Here is a 20,314-nt window from a genome sequence, read left to right as displayed (position 1 = left end):
GACATTATGGTGTAATTTTCTGTATAAAACTTCAATATAAGTCTCGAGCTGCATCGGAACATAAACTAAAATGTTCCTGACTCTGTCACTTTTCATGGTCTTTACTTTGATTAATAAATGCAAGCAGAGCTATAACATCCCGCAGTGAGAGGCCATGATCATCCTTCAATCAGAGCGTGTCCCACCCGATTTCTGGAACTCTTTGCAGCGCAATGCAGGGATGAGGAGCAGCTGCAGCACCTCCAGCTTGCACCAGCTGCTCCCGGTGTCCCCATGTCTGGCACCTGCACTTGGGGTAAGTTTTGCTCTCCCCACATTGGGTGCCTCATGCAGAAAGCAGCTCCCCACAGTTGGGAAATAACCCACAAGCCCACCAGATTTTCTCTTTTATTTCTGAATTATTCTTTACATTGTACAATATATAAAAATACAGAGTACCCCAAAAAAATTCACAGTGTCTAAAGGCAGTGATTACAGTCTAGGTCACCTTTATACTAAAGTACCATCAAGTTCTATTGCATAGGAAGGGTGATGTGCCTCCACTGCAGAGTCCAGCGACATGCTTCAGGTTTTGCTGTTTGGGGCAAGAGTTCCAATCACTTCCCCCCAGCCCTGTGCATTTTGTACCCCCACCTCCATCACACACTTGGCCCCATCTCACTCTTCACACTCCCTGAACCCTCTGGGAGTGGGGCTGCAGCCTCGTGGTGACCGTGTGGTCTTGCAATGGATTGGTTTCAAAGCAAAGCAGGATGGGGACTTTGGAAAGCCAAATGCTGCTCTTAAACTGCACACCCACCTCCCATGGCAGGAGTGGGTCTGCAGCTGATGCAGAGCAGAAGCAGTGGCCCAAAGGGAGGATTTCAGGGCGGAAGGGTTGAGGCTGGATGACCTCACAAGGACCCATTGCCCACAAGGGGGCTTTTGGTTGCTTTTGAAGGTAAACACACAGCACCGAAACCTGTAGGTCTCCTCACCCAGCCCAAACCTGCCCTTGCAGCCTTCTCAGGCTTTTTCCTTACAAGTTCGAAGGGGCACCCAGCCATAGGGTGTTGTCCCTGTACCACAGCTGTATTTGGAGCCCTCCAAAAAGAAAAGCCATTGGTTTTCATGGTTTCTCGACCCTAAATTTTGTATTAAACCTCCCTGTGTCCCTATAAGGCAAGTCTTGTAATGCTGGTCAATAACTCAGAAAGCAATTGTTAGCATCTTTAACATGGAAGATGACGTTGTTCCAGTTCTAGTAGTTGATATGCTTTACTGTAATGGTACATTATTTGTTACTCCTACTTGCTATTTTAATTTTCTTTGCACAATTACTCCCTACTTATAATTACAAAAACAACAGAGCGATACACGCAAGAGATTCAGGAGGCTTATTCAGAAAATATAAGCAGTCACGAGAATCCTTTACTCAGTCATTCTTAACCAGAATGATTTAGGGGAGAATCAGCACTTACTTCTAACTAGAAAAATCAATTTTCTTTTCAATTAAAAAATTATATTTCATTTACCTCAAAAGCACATTTTGTTACCCCTAAGGGAAAGGACGCTAGATTTGTACTTTTTTTTCTTCCTTCAGTTTGTCCCTGTGGTGATTTGAATACCAGCACTGCCTTTCTTATTTTAAGTAAGTAAGTTTCCTCTGCAGGCATTCTGCTATATATATATATATATATAGTGTGTGTGTGTATATATTATAAATATATACTGTACCTATCCACCGATAGATGTATACACTTAAAAAAAAAAAAAAAAAAAAAAAAAAAAAGCAAGTTGTTACAGAAACTTTACATTTACATTTTATATATATATTTATATATATATAAAACTCTCCCCCCGCTACATTTGGTACAAAGAATAAATCAATCTCAGTGGACAGCAATTTCCTCCCCAGGTGTGGACTCAGCATGACATTAACACTGGAGCCATCAAATTATCTGCATCGGATGCGGACTCTGTTCCTGCTCTCTGCTGACTTCAAAAAACAAACTATCATCTCATTTTCTACAAGTAAGGCATTAGGAACTGCAGTGATAGCATACTACACCTTCTTCCCCCTACAGTAGCTGTACAGTTGTGTTTCTGCTGAACGTTGGGCTCTCAGACTTCCACTGTCTTTTGTCCAACGGGTTTTGTGCGCTGTATGCCTGAATTCTTCCCCGAGGATCTGCACAGAACCGATGGCTCCAGCCTAACCCTGTGACCATCCAGGGTCTCCTCTTTCCTTGGAAGTGAAAGAAAAAGGAGAGCTGGATGGTGTCTTTGGGAGGCAGTGCTTCCCATTTAAGTGCATTTCCAGTGTAGCTCAAGCTGGACTGAGAAACTCCTAGCAAGTTTAGCAGTCCAGTCTGCTCCAGATACTGCAGATCTGGTGATCAAACTTGAACAGCAAGAGTGTCATGTATTTGTGTCATTAACCTGCCACACGTTAGAGAGCTCATAACAAAGTGCAGCCCTCACATCACATTAACATGATCCTTAAAGAACTGCACCCTCGTGCAAACATTAATTGAGTAGTAAGTGCCCTGGTTTCTCTCTATTTCTCTCCATGTTCTCTCCTGACTTCAAATGGAGCCAAATGACCCTCACTGTTACTGCCCATTATGTGAGAAGGGCTGGGTCCATTTGGAGGACAGGAAAGAAGGAGCCTCTCTGAAGTGATAACCGCATGCACCACCCTCAAAACATCTGCCCTCCAATAGCTGACAGAATATCCACCTTCTAAGCACAGTGGTAGTAATGACCCACCTTGGTGAGCTGAACATTTAAGTAACTTCAGCTGCTACATGGGAGCTTTCTTTGGGGAAAAAAAAAAAATATCCTTTTAAATCATGTTATTTGTTAAGCCAAGCACAGAAGAATGCTTCAAGTGAAGAAGAAAAAAAAAAAAAAAAAAAAAAACCAACCCAAAGGAAAAATGGAAAATGGAAAGAAAAAAAAACCACCAAAAAAACATTGCATGATTTGACTCACTCACATCCCTTATACTCCAGCTGCAATCCTGTGATGTGCACGATGATGGCAGAATGATGATGACAGAATGGATCAGTGCTGAAAGGGAGGCTCAAAGGTGGCTCAATTTTCACAACAGTGAACGTGACTGCAGAAGCCCCGTGTTCTTCTGACTCGCTCCACCGAGAGCTGAGGAATTCCACCCAGGCAGTCCAATGCAAACGCATTCGGCCCCTGGGCCACGTGCTTGCTGGAATGGCTTACAGTCAGGATTTCCAGTGTTCAGTGGGGAGCAGGCAGTTTGGTTCTCTCTCTTTCACCTGGTGCAGCTGGAAAAGTGGGGTGAGCTGCTAAATCAGAAGAACAGCTGCTGGAAATGATGGGCACCACAGAGCCTAAGGCACCCTCGGAGCAGTGCAAATAACCCCACTTCATTACAAACATCCCTACAGCTTTTGATCACTGCAAACTGAAGATGAAAAAAAAAAAGTAATTTAAAAATGGGAGGCTACTTTATGCTTGCCTTCTGGTCAAGCAATTGTAATGCGGGCTTATAGAGTCACGTTGGCTTTTCCTTGCAGGAAAAGCAATGCACTTGTATGAGCCTTTCTTCATTTCCTACCGGCTACCTGCACAAAAGAGCAGAACACGTGGCCCAGCCAGACCTCCAATGAGCAACTGCAAAGGAACAACACTGAGAAACAGAGTTGGCTTATGGCAAAATCTGAAAGAAAGCAAAGACAAAAAGAACAGCCGAGCTGAGGGCCATGCGTGGGCATGGCAATCCTCCGGGTAAGATGCAGACAACAAATCCAAGCTTGGGACCACATGGAGCTCATGCGCATTTTGGGGTGTACTTTTATCTCATGCTTGGTATTGCAACATTCTAAAATCCTTAGCATCAGGAGTTCATTATAAATAGTTAGAAACACTGAATGATAACAGTGGTGGACTTGTTCACGTTGCTAACACATTTGATGTAATTGTACATTAAGCACCAGCAATAAATTTCCTTTTTGCCAAACAATTATGTCAGACAAACATCTGGCTGTAGACAACATGGCTTCTGCATTAGACTAATACAGTTCTCATAGACACAGTCACACACATACACAAAATTACATTTCAAGGTTGGATATATCATTTAATAATGCTACTGCCCCAATTCAATTCAATAGCTGCAGCAGCAGTTGGTTGTTGGGTTGGTTTTGTTCAGAAAAATTATGGAAATATTGGCAAACAATGCGCATTACTCAGCTGTGTTACCATTTCATAGAGTACTGACTGGAAGACGCTATAAGAATGTGCAGCAGACTTTCTGGGTCACGACAGACTATGGAAACATTCCTTACAAAACATTCTCCCCTGCAAAGTCAGAATTATTCATGCTTTGAAAAGTAAATGAACTAAAAACCAACAATAAAAGAGGAGTAAAAATTAGCCCAAAGCATGGTGATTTCCCACAAAGAAGAGCATGGCCTCCAATGTTGTCTTTCCTTGCAGAAACAATCAGGATCAAAGCTAGAACAAAAAGAGTTAACACTGTCTCAGAAACAAAATGAAAGAGAAAAAAAAAAGCCTATGGCTCTCGTGCGGCAATCATCACATTTCTTTTTCCAGTGATATAAACATCTTTGTTTGTTAGGCACTCCAAGTTCATGTCTCCAACGTTATTCCAACATTTACTTTCCTCTGTATCTCACTGCCTGTATAATTTTCTTTTAATTAAGACTGGAAACATTCTAGAAAGCTTCTTTGGGTAACGCACTTTTATTTGTGTGTTGTTTCTCACCAGCTAAATTGCATATTACCAAAGAAGGCGGCGGCGATTATTTCCTGCAGTATGAAAAGATTCTGTTGAAGATACAGGAACGTTGCCCTAAAAAGTTACTTTTTTTTTTTCTTTTCTTTTTTTTTTTCTTTTTCTTTTCTTTTTTTTGCAGAAACAGTAAAAAAAAAAAAATCATCAAAATTAAAAAAGGAAACGAAAAAGAAAACGTTCTTCAAGTTGTTGGCATGATGGAGTCCTGCTTGGCCTGCTCCATGCACTGTGTGTCGTCTTGTGCCCTGTTGCTCCCCTGTCCCAGGAAGGATGCTCCTCACCCCTGGAGGCCGCCCCGTGTCACTCCACATGCACTCGTACTGCTGCGTGGTGGCACGGCCACAGCCAGCTCCTTGACATCAGCCTTGGACAGCGATGCTGATCTTCCAGCCATATAAACAGTTGCAGTAGTGAGAGCCATCTCCAACCAAACAGCCACAAAAGCTCTGCAGAATGGTCCATATGCTTTTTTTTTTTTTTTTGTCCTTGTAAGGAGATGTGCTGTTTACAAGAAATACAATTAACCAAAGGGAAAAAAAAAGACCCTACTGTACAATATTTACATCTAGAGGCTGGGCCAGTATTTGGTCCACGAAATCAATTAAAAAAAAATTCATATAGGAAGTGATCTAGTCCTGTAGGATCTGTCCATCATCAGCTGTTGGTAAAGGTCCTTCCAGGGGAGGCCTCGGGCCTGTAGTCATATTTATTCAGTGTACTGGGATAGTAGGTTGTCGTGTACACGTTGGTTTGCTGCAAGGGGTAGAAGTTGGTCCTGTCATCTGGTATCAGGTTGTTCTTGTTAAGTGTCTGTAAAAGAGAAGAGGGAATGACAGGCATGGCCACAGTGCAACACAGTTACCTGCAGACACCTCCCTCTCACCTGCCTCCTTCAGCATGGCCTCTGCTGCAGCCACCACCACCTTCCCTCCAGCTGGGAGAGTAAGATGGCACCTCACGGTCACTATGGGGCAGTCTGTGGGGACCACAGCTCCTGCCAGGTCTCCTCACAGAGATCTGTGCTCAGCTACTGCTAGGGCCACTACCCAAAGTCTTCTCCAGAGACCCACAGTCTCCTGGTGGATGGCACGTTGTCTGAACGTCAACGCCACACAGACCCATGCTGGGCCTACACGGACCTTGGTGGTTAATGGTAGTGCTCAATCTAATCTCTTTCAAAGCGCTCATGTTACGGCCTGCAGCTCCCTCTCAAAGCAGCTGCCAAACGGCGGCTTTTTGACTTTGGCAGAGCAGGTGTGCATTTACCTGATCTCCATCTCCATTGGTAGATATCCAGGTTTGGACCCCCCGATATTAAGTGTGTCACTTCTGTCAGCTACAGTGTAAGTAACAAATCATGGTCACTTTTGGAAACACTAAAATGACTTAAAATACTTCAACAACCATGAAACAATCGTTGTCAACAACAGCATAAAAATGAGAACCACAAACACCCCTTTTAACATTAAAACGTTCCCCTCCCCTCAAATATAGGGAAGGTATGAACACATCTCCTGCCCAGAGCAGAGATGGAGGGGTTGGATGAGGCAGCCAGTCTGGGATCTAATGGCTGTTCTGCTATCCCAATACTGGGGCAACCACTACACCTCAGTTCCACAAACAGCTCACACCCAACCCAGCTCAAGCCCCAATTTCTATTTAATCAAACAGTTTTACTGCATGGGGAGGGGGAGAGGAGGAGGAAGAAAAGAAGATACCTTCTAATCCAATAGCAGTCTCACACTTACAGCTACCATGGGAGTTGTGCATCCCCATTTTATGTAAGACATAAAAAGGAGAGGCTTTCCTGTGGCAAAAGTATCCTGACAAAGACACTGTTTAATTACTGAATTGCTGAAAAACTTCTCTGGAACTGGGCATTACATGAAGCATCTTGTATGTGGAAACTGGAAAAGATCCAGAATCCTCCTGGTCTGATTGGGGTCTTTCCATGCCTGGACCTACAGCACAGCACTTGTAGGAGCTAAGAGAGAATTTGTACAAGCGTGTTCAAAATGACAAATACTTCCAAGAAATGAGAGTTTCTGCCCTTCAATACAAAAGGAAGAAAAGAAATGTCATGCTTTGCTCCCAGTCACCCAAAGAAATATTAAAACAGTGCAGGCAACAGTCTGCTGCTTCATGCTGGAGGCTGGCAAACAAGGAATCCAGGTTCAGTTTTCAGTTGCTTTCTATGCTTCCTTGGGAAATTCAATTAACTTCTCTGTGCTTCAGTGTTTTCTGACCCAGCTTGATAAAAATGATTGAGATTGCCTGCAAAAACTCATTTTGCTAAGTACTGTCACTGAGTCTTTGGGGGGAACTGCTCTCTGGCAAACAAACAAGTGTTCATCCCTGCTGCACACAGTGACTAAGGATTCCTATCAGTCTCTAGCTCAGGATGTCCACTTCAGGCAGTGTAATCCAATGGCCACGGACAACCACAGGAGGACAGGCTGATCCCCACTGCCGCATTCCCTGGGCACACTCAAAGACACTCCTGGCCTTGTCCAGCTCACTTTTTGGCAGAGTTAAGAGTCAAGAGACATCAGGATTACAACCTCTGAAATTTGTTGGCATCAAAATCCTGACCTGAGATAGCACAAACCATCTCAACCTACGGACAAAACCCTCAGGACTCATCTTGCTTGGCTTTCCACTGGAAAACCTGCGTGAGTTCCAACAAGTCCCACAGTGTTTGAGCCCAATCCCTTACAGCACACTCAGCATTTAATTAACATTAATTGCATTTTTTTCTCTCTTTCTTTCATATAACATTTAATTAAGAAAAAAATAACCAACCTCACAACCTTTCCTTTGCTCTTATTGTTTTCATCGTTGTTTTTTTTTATTAAGGTCTTATATCTTTGGGAAATACCTTCTGAAAAGGGTTGAAGAGGATTTATAATGCAATTAGCTGCGAGGAATTTGTCTCTGGAAAAACTGCGTAGGCAGTACAGTCCTAAATCAGTGTGATCAATGTGCACTGCCTGCACGTTTCCCCATACAAACTTATTGTCTGTCTCATTTTAATAAATAGGTGATTAGGTTTCCTGGCCATAGAAATCGCCCAATATTTTGAAGAAGGGAAATTAAGCAGCAGCGAATTATAGAGATGTACACATCCTGTGACAGCACAGAGATGGCCAGTAACTTTCCTTTTGGACAGGATTCCCCTAGCACTGTATGGGATACACCACCAAGGTCAGAGGCTCCCAACAAGCTGACCTTGCTGGAGTCATTGTGGGATGAAAGTGCTCAGCTGCATACCCAGGTGCTCCCACCCATACCTGTCAGACCCAAAGGGAAAGTTGTAGGGGCTTATCTTTGTTGTCAGTAACTGAGCTGACATTCACAGCTGTATTTTAAACACTGAGAGAAATGGATTTCAGGCTCTCATTATGGTCCCATCATCTCTTCAAAAGGAAGAAGATTCTGGTTGTTGCAAAACTGAGACCAGAACCATAGCTATTGTGGAAACCAGCGTGAGGTGGTTAGGAAAAAAGGGATCCATCCAATGAACAACTAAAAACTCAGCATGCATCAATCGAATATTTTTACCTGCTTCCTTCCTTCCTGGATGAGCCACACCGTCTGATATCTGATATCACTCCTTTTTTTTTCTGGTCTATTCACCACTGACCTCAATTCAGGAACATTTTAGCAGAAGGTACAGCACACATTAACAGATCCCAGTGGATTGCTCAAAAGCAGGCTCTGCTTCAGCTTCTCCCATACAACTTACATATGAAAAACTCCCTGTAACCTGGGAGCTCTGCCTTGTCAAAGTGGGGTTTGAGATGGGCTAAGATGGATATGGTTTTAAGAGAACGTAAAACACCAGCAGCTTTCTACATTACATGTGATCTATCAACTAATCAAGAGGTCCAGTCTTGTTACCGGTGAATTACATGTCTATGCCAAGCACAGCAGAAAACTGAGTATTTCAATATTAGCAGAAATGCATAAAATATCAGTTAGCACTCTTGGTGCTATATTAGTAATTACTTAGAACTGAAACACTCTAACGAAAAAAAATTAGTTGCTATCCCCTCACGTGCTGCTCTTCCTCTGGAACTCAAACAGTGCCATACACTCACAAGCTGTTTTTCCCAAGGTAAAGCCAAGCATCAGATGTGTTAAACTTGATTGCATTGGGCCACATGCATACATTTAATTTTGTTCTGTTTTTCCCACTGATGCTTTTAGCCAAAGTCATCATTCATATTTTCCATTTGTTGCGTTTTCTCCAGCAAAGCCTTGCCATAACTCTCCCAAATTCTGCCTCGGCTCCAAATCATTGAGTCATAATCCACTGACCTACTTGCTTACATGCTCCCAGATGTATCTAAATATCATCACATGTAACAGTATGGGACTTTCAGTACTACTCCTACAGCTGCACGTTCAAGCTGTATAAACATTTCCTACACACATAAACAGATCAATTGTTTCAATTTTCAATAAACAATCATGAAAAATTCAAAACTTGACTTAGAAAAGAGATAAAGACCTCTCCGTGCCCAATTAGAAGGAATTCCCCACTGTGCTCAGCAAGGTAACATGAAAAAGCAGCTTCAAAAAGCATCTGATACACATACAATGGATCGCAGGGGGAAAAAAAGGCCATCTAGTAATTCCCACAGCTGACAGGCAACATCAAGATTATTTCCTTCATCTTATCATGCAGACCTCAGTGTTTGCATAGAGCTCCAAATTTCTGTTTTGGAGCAGTTGTGAGGGAAGAGTCAGCGGGTTTCCCAAAGGTTCTGTAGGTTTATCACCAATTACGCAGCACCGCAGTCCCCACAAAGTCAGCGGCACAAAGATTTCTCCCCAGCTCAACAGTTTCCCCACTGTCTTTTGCCAAGTTGTATTTCAGCTCTTCCGCTTCCTACCAATGACGTTCCCAGAGAGCTTCAAACCACCCCATCGAGCTCTCAGCCCCGAGTTTCCATCTTCAAGCTTGTTTGCCATGTTGGACACTGAGGTGTGTCCAGTTCTCCTCTTTTCATTCCTCACAGAGCGAGCAGCAGCACTAAGGAACAAAAGGTCACAACTCCAGGCACTGCTAACCCTCATCATCCACTGCAGACATAGGCAAAGGTCAAAAATTCAAGTCTGAGAACCAAACAGAAACTCTGAAGTCAAGCCATCCCTCTTGGCAACATCCAGATCAAGCCCATGTGCATCCTGCATCTGCAGGAATCAGGGACAGAATTCCCACTGAACTCAGTTGCACAATTAGCCCTGAAAGAACTAAAGTAACATTTCCCATTTTCCTGACACAGCATCCAACATACATCCTGCAGCAGCGGTCGGAGGGCCATTACTCCCCCTCATCCCTCAGCAAAATAGAGGCTTAAGGGAATCGTGCAGTGATGTAAGGAACCCAAGGTCCAATATTTAGTTTCTTCTGTGCTCCTTGAAAGTCGTTTGTTTCTTGCAGTGAAATCAGAATGAGCAAAATGCCCTTTGGATACAGATCAGCTGTTTTATGGAGCTAGCCATGCCTTCTTATTAAAGGACATTACTTTTTGTGCTCTAGGAACATTAGCCAAACGAATTAGGGCTGCAGAAATATATTAAGAACCATTTCCCACAGCTTGCACACCTCTGGAAGCACCAAGGTAGGGAGTTCAGCATTATAATTAACCAGTAAATTTGGAAATAATTAGCATAATAGTCACGTTTCAACAAAATAAGCCATATAGCCGAAATAATCTCTCTCAGCAAAATTCAACACCAGGAAAACAGATGACGTCTGGCCCACCCACACGCTCCCTTTTCTTCTGATCAACCCGATGCCACAACACTGCTGTGTCTCTCAAGCTACGCATTACAAACAGTGCTGCAAAGATGGAAGGCTGCCAGAAGGGCCTTATGAGACCCATGTATTTACTGCAAGCTATGAGTGACTTATAAGACTGCAATAATCCTTCTGTCGGATCTTTCTTAACCATTTGCTTAGTGCATTACATTAAACAAACTGTCCTACCTGATGTTTTTACAGTATCTCTATGCTGAAGCCAAAGGTAGCACTGGCCAGGGTTTACATATTGAGTTTTTCCAACAGATTCAACACGGCTGTTTGCAGGATTACAAGGGGAATGTAGATGTACGGATGAAGAATCTATTTTCTCCATAAGAAGGTATTTCCTTTCAAAAAGAGATATAAGGAAATCCCACTGCGCCACTAAACTTATGATTGCATGCTCGTTTGGGATGGAACCTTGCTGTATTTTTAGACTGGAAATTCTTTGTTCATTGTTATTGGTAAATAAATTAAGCAGCCCCCAAATGACGGCAGCATCTGTAGATGTGCTCAGATTAACAATGGAACTAACATTCAGTTATAAGAAAATGAATAGCTACAGTTTTCTATAGCTGTTTGAAAATAGCTATTTTATCCTCATACTTGGGAGGGAGTGAGGTTGTATTACTGCCGGTTAAAGCTCATAAAAACCTTCAGAGTTAGCAACATAAAGAACCATTGTCAGAAAGATACTTTGGCACATCTCTGACTGTAAGCACGGGTACGATGACAAAACAAACTGCATGTTGTAATAATAAGGGAAAAATGCGTCCCCGCTTAGAACCAGATCCATGTTTTTTTCTTAACAAGGAACTGCAGTAAATGGAAGTCTTCCCACTGGCAAGTGCAGGTATCTAGCACTGAGCATGTTATTTACCTCTGGCTCAACAGCAGTTTGGTGGTGGCAACACCCATGACGTGGTGCCCAGATACAAAAGAGAAATTCTGGGCTTCCCTGCCCTACTTCCCAATATAGCTGGTGCACTGGATGCAGCAGACATGACCTCAGCTGTGTGGGATGGTGCAATCTGTCTCCTTGCTGCCCTGTTATGCCTTGGTGCTTGAGCCTCTCCGCTTACTGTGACCCTCACGTACACAACAGCATCACCACAACAGCATCAGCACCTGCCCTTGGACGTGCTATCAACTCACCAGAGGTACAATCACTGCTTTCTAAACCAACAATAAGTTAAATAGTACACACTGGGTGCAGAGCATCACCTATAGGCGCTTGGCCCTACTGGGCTTCAGTTTCAGGCAGCTTTCCCTGCATTGCTGCAGTTACAGCCCTGAGCTTTGGGATGGTCTCAGAGCTGCTTCTGGCGGTGAATTCCAAACATAAGTCATGCAGAGCAGTGCCAGCCTGCAGCGCTACATTTAGCTGAGAACTGCAAAGGTGTAACTGCAGCGGTGCAAAGAAAAAAACAGAAAAAGATGTAGTAAAAATAGAAATAAAAGTTAAAACTGAGCCTAATTTGCCATCTGCTAGCTCTATTCAGTCTCTCAGAGCCGTACTGCTTTCCAAGTATCTCCCACCCTCTAAACTGCTGCTATTTCACTATTTTCCTCAAGATTGCTTTGTTTTCTCCACATGCTGCATCTTACCTTGTTATTTCCTCTCTACACTTATCCCTCTCCAGGTCATTTTCCATTATTTCTGTACCAACGGCTGTTTTTTTTTTGACACACCTCCCAGTTCCATCTCTTCTACCGGTTTAATGAACACACTGATTGCACCCTCTCCAAGCTCATTAATGAAGATATTAAATAAATCCAAACCTTGTATTTCTGCTTGCGGTGCCCTGAACAACTCCTCCCCACAGCCCCATATGTTCTTATTAACAACTGCCCGATGTTTACAGTCCATTAGCCAAGTCTCAATCTCTGCAGCAGCATTCCTGTCCGAACTAATTTGTACTTACATGTCACAAGATTACTTCAGACACCTATAGCACGCTCTATTCTTTAAGTATACAGACCAGTGAAGCTGCAGTTTTTAACCAACTGAGAATCTGCCCATATGCAGCTCAGTCTGGCGCTTTTCTTTCATCCTTTAATGCTGAAACTCTGTGCAAAAAGTGATCGTGTTTGATTTCTTCCTTCTCAGCATTATGGTCCCAACTCAGCTGTCAGTTCCACCTAAGCACCTTTAGTTTCATAAGACCATGTGATATGTTGCCTTTCCAACATTAACACAGGTTTCTCTTATTATCACCGACACAGATTTGTTTCAACCAGTTTCCATCACTGTTACTAAAAGCACAGATGAGTCAATCCCATTTGTTTCTCCTGGTTTCACTCTCTGCTATGGCCTCTACTCTGCCAAATTTTAAAGACCAACTGGGGTTTAACGCTCCCTTGATATGCTTTGCTGAATGGGGAATGTTGAGGAATATGTTACTGACTGTGAACGTATGCCTAACAGATATTCTGTCCCATCCCCAAATCCAAATGGTATTTCTCACACAGAGTTGTTAAAGCTACTTGTGTGACTTCAGTGCATTGCACTTGAGGAGCTTAAAAATGACTCAATTAGCTGGGAGGAAATTGGCCTGCATTCTTACAAATGCTTTTGTGTTACCTTTGCATTTCATGGTACTGGGAGTTTGCCCAAGGTCCGTGATATTTATAAAGGTAATTGGAGTTGTTCATTAGCTGGTTCTCACAGGCTCTGGGATACAGTCCATCTAGATTCATTCCTACACCAATTTTCAGGTTTTTTTCCTTTATTCACATGCTTACTGCCAAGTCTCAGGACAGCGCTAGAGCTGACTTAATGAGGAATCCCCCTGTCTACAGGAGACTGCAGGCAGAGCTGTGCCTGCTTTCCCTATGCCAAACCTGTTGTGCACATAAAAACGATGCACTGGGGGGAAGATGTCAATGGCTGAAGCGTTGCTGCAAGCTCTGGTTCTGAACACTGACACAGCTATCTGTCTTCTGTTTATGCAGCTCCATTTCTTTAGAACTCTACCTAAAAATCTATTATTTGCTAGTGGAGATACTCCAGACGAATAGTGCGGCAGCTCCCCTCCCAGTATAATGCTAAGTTTTTGTTTTCTGGTATTTATCATTTGTCCAGTATTCTCCTCTGCCTTTACTTCAGCCCCCTGCTTTCAAGGTTCCCTTTAAACTCTTCTGCAAACACATAATTACTTCTTCCTCCATATGCTGGAGGCACTGAGGACTTCCCGGTGTGAGTGCTGTGCATACCAGTGCCAGCCAGAGCTTTGCGGAGACAAGGAGGGAAGAAGCACTTCAAGAAACTGGACCAAGGCAGAACCATTAATTTTTAGCAAATGGGAATAGGGTATATTTGAAATATTCCTGTTCTGGCCAGTAGAGGGAAGTCATGTAAGTACACAGCTTTCCATGCAATGTGGTTTTGTTACTCCCATTGCTGGAGTTCTTCATTTAATCCTCCTTCCAGCACAGGCGGGTATGTAGGGGAGATGCATGCAAACCCCTGAGAAATTAGCAAAGGTAAAATTGCAAGACAAAAGTGATATCAATTATTAGATCCCCTCGTTTAGCTGGAAAAATCAGATGAACTTCTGAACACAGCTGTCCAGATCTGAACTAGCAGGTCATATGCTCAACAAGCTGAGAGGTTTGCTTTGTTGTTTTTCCTATGATTCTTTGATTTGATTCAAAAAAATAATCAAAATCAAACAAAACTTGTCTGCCTACAAACCTGTTTTGTTTGTGCCCACACATCATCACAACTCCTGCAACACAGCCCTGAAGAAAGCTGGTGTGAGCATCCATGATGACTAGCAGACTATGAGGAGGCACGGCACAGACCATAATCCTGACCTGAGTGCATAGCAAATCTGCCTGTTCATACAAGGAGGAGGAGAGAAGCATAAGCCAACACCAGAAAACCTAGCAGGATGAATACGAAGCATCTACCCCCAGCATGATTTAAAACTTCTCAGTATTGTTGGAAAAGGAAACCAAAACATCATCCACAAATCCAGACTCTCACAAAATGGTAGGCAAAGAGGAGCAAGGTGGATTCTCACCTCCCAGAAAGCAATAACAGCCCTGTGAATTAACAAAGAGCTTTCATGAAGAATGGATGAAGGGGGAACTAATTTCCTTTGGAGGACCATTGGCAGTAGTTGCTTTGCATCCTGGAGGGCACAGGAGCAAGGAAGCTGCTCAAATTGGCAGTTCCCCCTGCTCTTAAATAATATATCTACACGAGGGTGATATCTGTGACATGCACACAGCAGCACTGCTGAGCTGCTCCTGCCCTGGGGTGAGGACACCTCCAAGAGATGCACAGTGCTCCACAGGCACAGCTGTCCCTGGACACCCACACCTTCAGGCATGCTTGACTGCTCAATTTGACTCGACCCAATGATATAAAGGGGAGAAAAGATACTAATGGAGTTTGACTGAGATGCACCACTTAATCCTTTTTTTCCCCATCAGTAAGCTCTCCTGCTTTCTCTTCCTAGCATGCATTATGCAAATTGAGAGTCCCCTGAAGTGATATTTGCAACTGCAGGATCATACAAGAAAGGACACAATGCTCCTTTGCCAACACAACCCCCTGCCCCTACTATTCTTTTTCAAATAATACCATACTCACGGTAAGTACTAAAAATGTGTGCTCTACCATTCAAGCGCTTAATGTTCTTAAATGCCACTTTGTTCAGGGGAAATAGTCTTTGTAAGACATGAAATTTATTGGGAACAAAATTTACGTTGCAGTTTGATTTACTGTATTTGTATATACGTGTGTATTTATTTTATTCCAGCTGATTACATCAGCTAAACCTCTCTCTAAAACACCACGCAGCTCAAGCAAATACTTAAGGAAGGCTGTTGGTAACTTATTGGCTATGCTGGGATTTGTAACTGCTGGCTTATGTCTGAACTTTACAGTCACATCCTGGGACCTGAACGATGCACAGTGAAAAGGCCACTGGGAAAAGACAAAACTCTTTTATCACAGTGCTATCAGTCTATGTGCTATGATCACTATAAATAAATGGATCAGCCAATTTTAGTTGAAGTAGTAACACATTAAATTAAGCAACAGGACACAAAAGCTCTATGTTTTCCATGGCAGGAAGAAACAAACGTCCTCAAAGACCAGGGTTAACTGAGACAAACATTCCTCTGGCATTGATGGCAGTTAAAGCTCATTTAAACGCGAACCATTGACTGTCTCCCTGCGACAAAATAGGTGTGATTTTCAGTGGCAGTAAAAATGACCATCACCAAGAGAGAGACATTAAAAATCCATACGGACATCCATTTTCCTATATCCTGAGCTTTACTTCATATTGCAGTGCTGGAAGCCATGCCAAACGCTCAGTCTGTTGTTTTATTCAGAAGGATTCTTCTACCGAAGACAGAATTGGTTTCTGTTTCGTAACCCTCCACATTGATATTTTATTGCCATGAATTATTCGTGATTACTAAGTGTGAATCACAGATTCTAGAGACTTTTGATATCCAATCTGCATTCTCATTTGATTCTCAACAGCACTGATCTCAATTTATTAAAAAATATTCATTCTGTTTTCTATTCTATTTGGTGTTCCAGGAAATCGAGTGAATATTCTGCCATTTCCTGGTAGGTGAATTTATATTTGCTATATAATCTGGGGCAACTACAGGACTCACAGTCCTACACAACTTCATATGCATTTTTCTGGTATCCTCCTGGAAAACTAAGGCACAGGATGAAACAAAATATTTAGTTTCCATTTTTTCACTGCCATTTCCTGCAATGTCACTCAGTTTTTACTTTACATTCCCCCACATACATTTACTCTTCAACAGAAACCATTACTTTGCTTGAGCACAACTTCAGTATTTGACCCCTAGTGTCTGTAAGAGCAGCAGAGATGCCTAGAACAGATGCAATGTTCAAGTGCTTCCCTAGCTTAGTTGAGGCAACAGTACACAAAGAGTTTGACTGCATGACTAATGACTGTGCTTAAGGAAGGAAGGACAAAGGGAAGTCTGTGAGGCAGAATCAAGAAGAAAATCTGCAGAATCATCATCACAACCATCCTGCAAACTTATATTTCTCACTAATCACATCTGGTTTGATCCAAAGGCCACTGCATTTTGGATTTGGACCAATGTGCAGATGCCTTTGCCTGTCCATATCCCACAAAGAGCAAAAAATTGGCTCTCTTTATTGGCAGAGGATTTAGCAATAGGAAGATGTTCAGTCCAAATCTTTTCTTCATGTGCGGCAGCTTGCAGTTCCTAATTCTCAAGGGCTCAACATTGACCCTACATTCTCCTGCTTTGACTGCAGGATCATCTGGCTCTCCATCAGCATGGAGATAAATAAGCAACTCGCATGAATAAGACACCAACTAACTGAAGCAAGACGTCAAAAGAGAGGATCTTCCCTTTGCTTTGGCAGCCATATTCTAAATAATCATTGTGGCAGTACTGGGAAGGTCATAGACGGTTCTGTAGCCCACCGTGCCAAAATGTGAAGTGCAGATAATTTTTATTTCATTATGCTCTTGTTCTGCACAGACTTCAATATTGTCAGAGTGCTGTATGAACTTTAACCAATTAATGAAACATGAACTGCTTATTAGGTGACCCAAAAGTTCTCTCCCCTACAATCTGTGAATAACAAATGAAAATCAACGCGCTGCTGGTAAATGCATATGCATGAAATCTTTTAAGACACCATGGCTAAAATAGCTAATAATAAACCTCACAGCATTCCTGAGAAAGTAAAACAGGAAGGGAAAATTAGACAGCAAAAAATAACACATTCTTCTGCAAAACACTGCCTCGGCAAGTTAGCGTCAGCAAAATGATCAATAGGTCACCATTATGTATGATATTTACATCTGATCTGCATTACTGCATTGCTAGGCTGAAATGCCCAACAAGGCTCAGATCAGCCAGCACTTCCTTCATTAAAATCCGCCTTCATATAAAATTCACCTTGATTTATGAGTCTGCCTTCAGAGCTGTACATTTGAATGCAACGTTGCCAAACCTTCTACTGTGCTCACCTGCTGGTTGGAGAGCAGAGATATTTCAAGATGAAAATAAACTAAAGATGGCTGCAGAAGGCTGAGTATTATCAAAGAATGTGAATAACAGGCTTTTGCATACGCTCAGCCTTCTGCTACCATCGCATCCCCGTGTATTATCATTTTTTGTTACTGAAAAACAGTCTGCATGTCATGTTTTTCCTTAATCACGGGTACATTAACTTCTCCATGCACACACACACACACACAAGCCTGCAATTCTTTTGCTTTCATCAACTAAAAACATTGGGGGATTTCTATTTATTTATTTTGCATCTGGTGCATACACTTATTTGGGTTTAGAATCTGGAATTTCAGGTGTTTTCACTTCCTTTCATAAGTACACACCTGAAATTCAGACTGGCCCATATACAAGCTCAGTCCAACTCTCATTTCCCAGGAGGCAAATTTTAGCTCCTTCATCACTTGAATGTTAATTGAGAAGCATCACAGTAAAATTACACGTTTCTTGTAGGCATGAAAAATTCCCTCCTGACCCTAAGAAAACTCTGCCAGTTATTCCTAAATATAAAGCTGGCTAACAATAAGTTCTGTAATTACACAGCACAGAGCACACAGAGCCTTCCACTTACTACACTAACATTACGTTCTTCTAAGCAACTCTGAGGAGTGGTGAATTGGTATTATTAAATAAAGAATTTTCAGGCAAGAGTTTCAGGAAGGAGGGCCAATAGGGAAGATAAACACAGGGAATCATTTTACACAAACAGAGAAAAGGGGCTCCACTTGATAAATAAATCTTACCTATCCCAAAAATCTATTTGCCTTGTTCACCGTTCTGAATATGACTTAGCAAGTAGCTCCTCACACCTAAACATTTAGTTTTTGCCTTTAAAATGACTGCAGGTTCATGTACCTGAACTGTTTCACTTCCTAATGTTCTGTAAATAAGCCTCATTGGTGTATCTTTCATTACGCCCAGGTCTTTTCTCCTCGAGCATAACTCAATCAGTCCCAGCTACCTAATGCCTTCCTCTCAATAAACTGCATTTTCAAAACCTGATCTAGTGCCTGTGCACTCTGTGTCCATCAAAAGTCTCTAGCAGCTGCTCGCCATTGCTACACACTAGATCAAGTATTCAGAGATGAGTCTATCAAGGAGGTCAGCTCCCTCCTGATACTTCATTAACTAATCTGCTATTTTAAACTTTGCTCGGCTTTGTTATTACTTTGACTGCACTGCACCACTTTGCATAGACACACTGCCTTTCAGGATCCATTTACCCAATCAATCAAGATCATTCTGGGAAAAACCTCATTCTTTTCTAAATTTTAACTATTATTTCTACTTCAGCATGATCTGATGGAATAAGATGGTATAAATTATGAAGAAAATGTTCATATAAAGCCAATCCTGCAATGACATCCTGTTCCCACAAAAAACCAAAACCGTGTCTTTTACCTTCTCATTGTTTGCTGTGTAAGAAATAAGGTCATATACCCTTGCTCACCTTCATTCCTGGAAGCCTTTCTCACTTGCATCTTCCTACTGACTTTGCCACAACTCCTCACATAACCAAAAGTTTTACTGTCATAGTTTGAAGCTTCTAGGATCGGGTCCCAGTTCTTTACCTGTCTTAATAATTTATTACCTAACCCATGTGTACAGAGCGCGTAGAATAATACATCCTGTGAAACTTTGTTAAAAGCCTCTGAAAATCCCAATATGTCTGCTGCTTCCCTCCCATCTAAATCAATATTTATTTAATTTAAAAAAGGAATCCAATTTGCCTGACATGATTTACTTTCCACAAATCTATGCTGACTCGCATTACGATGCTGCATCCTTATTAAACTGTATGCAACTGTAGTCTTACACTACTAGAAAATGTATTTTCAAGACTGCGTTTATAGGCAGCGGGATCCTCTGAGGGGTTACAATGCCCAACACAAGGAATTCAGTGCATCCTTATTGCCTAGCTGGTCTGTTATTTTCTAGCTCACACTGTTTTCCCTTAAAATGCCAAAACAACATTGACTCTCTTCAAGTGACTTGATACAAGCTCCTAATTCTGATGCGTATTCATGTATTCACATTGCAAATCATGGTGACATATCAGGAGTCCTCTTGTGACCCACGTTATAAAGTCCCTACGTAGAAACAGCCCCAACACCCAGGGAGTTCAGACAGTGGCAATGGTCCCACAGCCAATCACAGTGTTGGGTCTCAGTCAGAAGCCAGGCCAAATCAACAGAAACACAATCATAATGTCAACAGCACACAGCTTTATGAAGGAATAAGCAGCTGCAGGATCTGTTGCTGCTTTGTATTCACACCCCAAACAACGCTCCGTGCAGTTCAATTCACCTTAGGCTGACTGTTCGTCCCAGAGTGACACAAAAAGCCTTGCACCCATCCACCTGCCCAGCTCTCTGATCTCACATTTCACCTGGAGACCGATCCTCAGACAGAGCAGCCTTCTACTGTTTCAGCATCTTGTCTCCTGCACCCTTAGTCCCGTCTTCTCAGATAACGGGTGATGTTCACTTTAGCAAGCAGATGTGCCAACATAATACGTCTCTTCAATATTCTCCCAAGGCTTCAGCATCCAAGTCTCCAGCTATCATTAAATTTCTGCATGGCTGCCTGGGGATAAATCCTGTCCAGCCCTGATAGAGGGGGGCAGAACTCTCTTTGCTTTCTCATTTTCTCCACTTTTGCAGTTC

The 20,314-nt window shown here is 42.4% G+C and overlaps 1 protein-coding gene across 5 annotated transcripts in view; it reads right to left on the bottom strand.

Annotated features, from left to right (window-relative positions):
- Positions 1-373: 373 nt before the first annotated feature.
- SEMA5B (semaphorin 5B) overlaps positions 374-20,314 on the bottom strand; it is a 244,936-nt gene continuing 224,995 nt past the window's right edge. For 4 of the 5 annotated variants that reach the window (XM_015868670.2, XM_015868672.2, XM_015868671.2 and 1 more), the window contains one exon: positions 374-5,587. In XM_015868670.2, the coding sequence (XP_015724156.1) occupies positions 5,432-5,587 (156 nt within the window). In that variant the 3' untranslated portion in view covers positions 374-5,431. Of the gene's footprint in view, positions 5,588-6,043; positions 6,114-20,314 lie in introns of all 5 variants that reach the window. The other variant, XM_015868674.2, reaches the window with a different exon arrangement.

Source organism: Coturnix japonica, chromosome 7, assembly GCF_001577835.2.
Source record: "Coturnix japonica isolate 7356 chromosome 7, Coturnix japonica 2.1, whole genome shotgun sequence".
NCBI lineage: Eukaryota > Metazoa > Chordata > Aves > Galliformes > Phasianidae > Coturnix > Coturnix japonica.
This window is presented reverse-complemented; position numbering and strand designations above follow the sequence as displayed.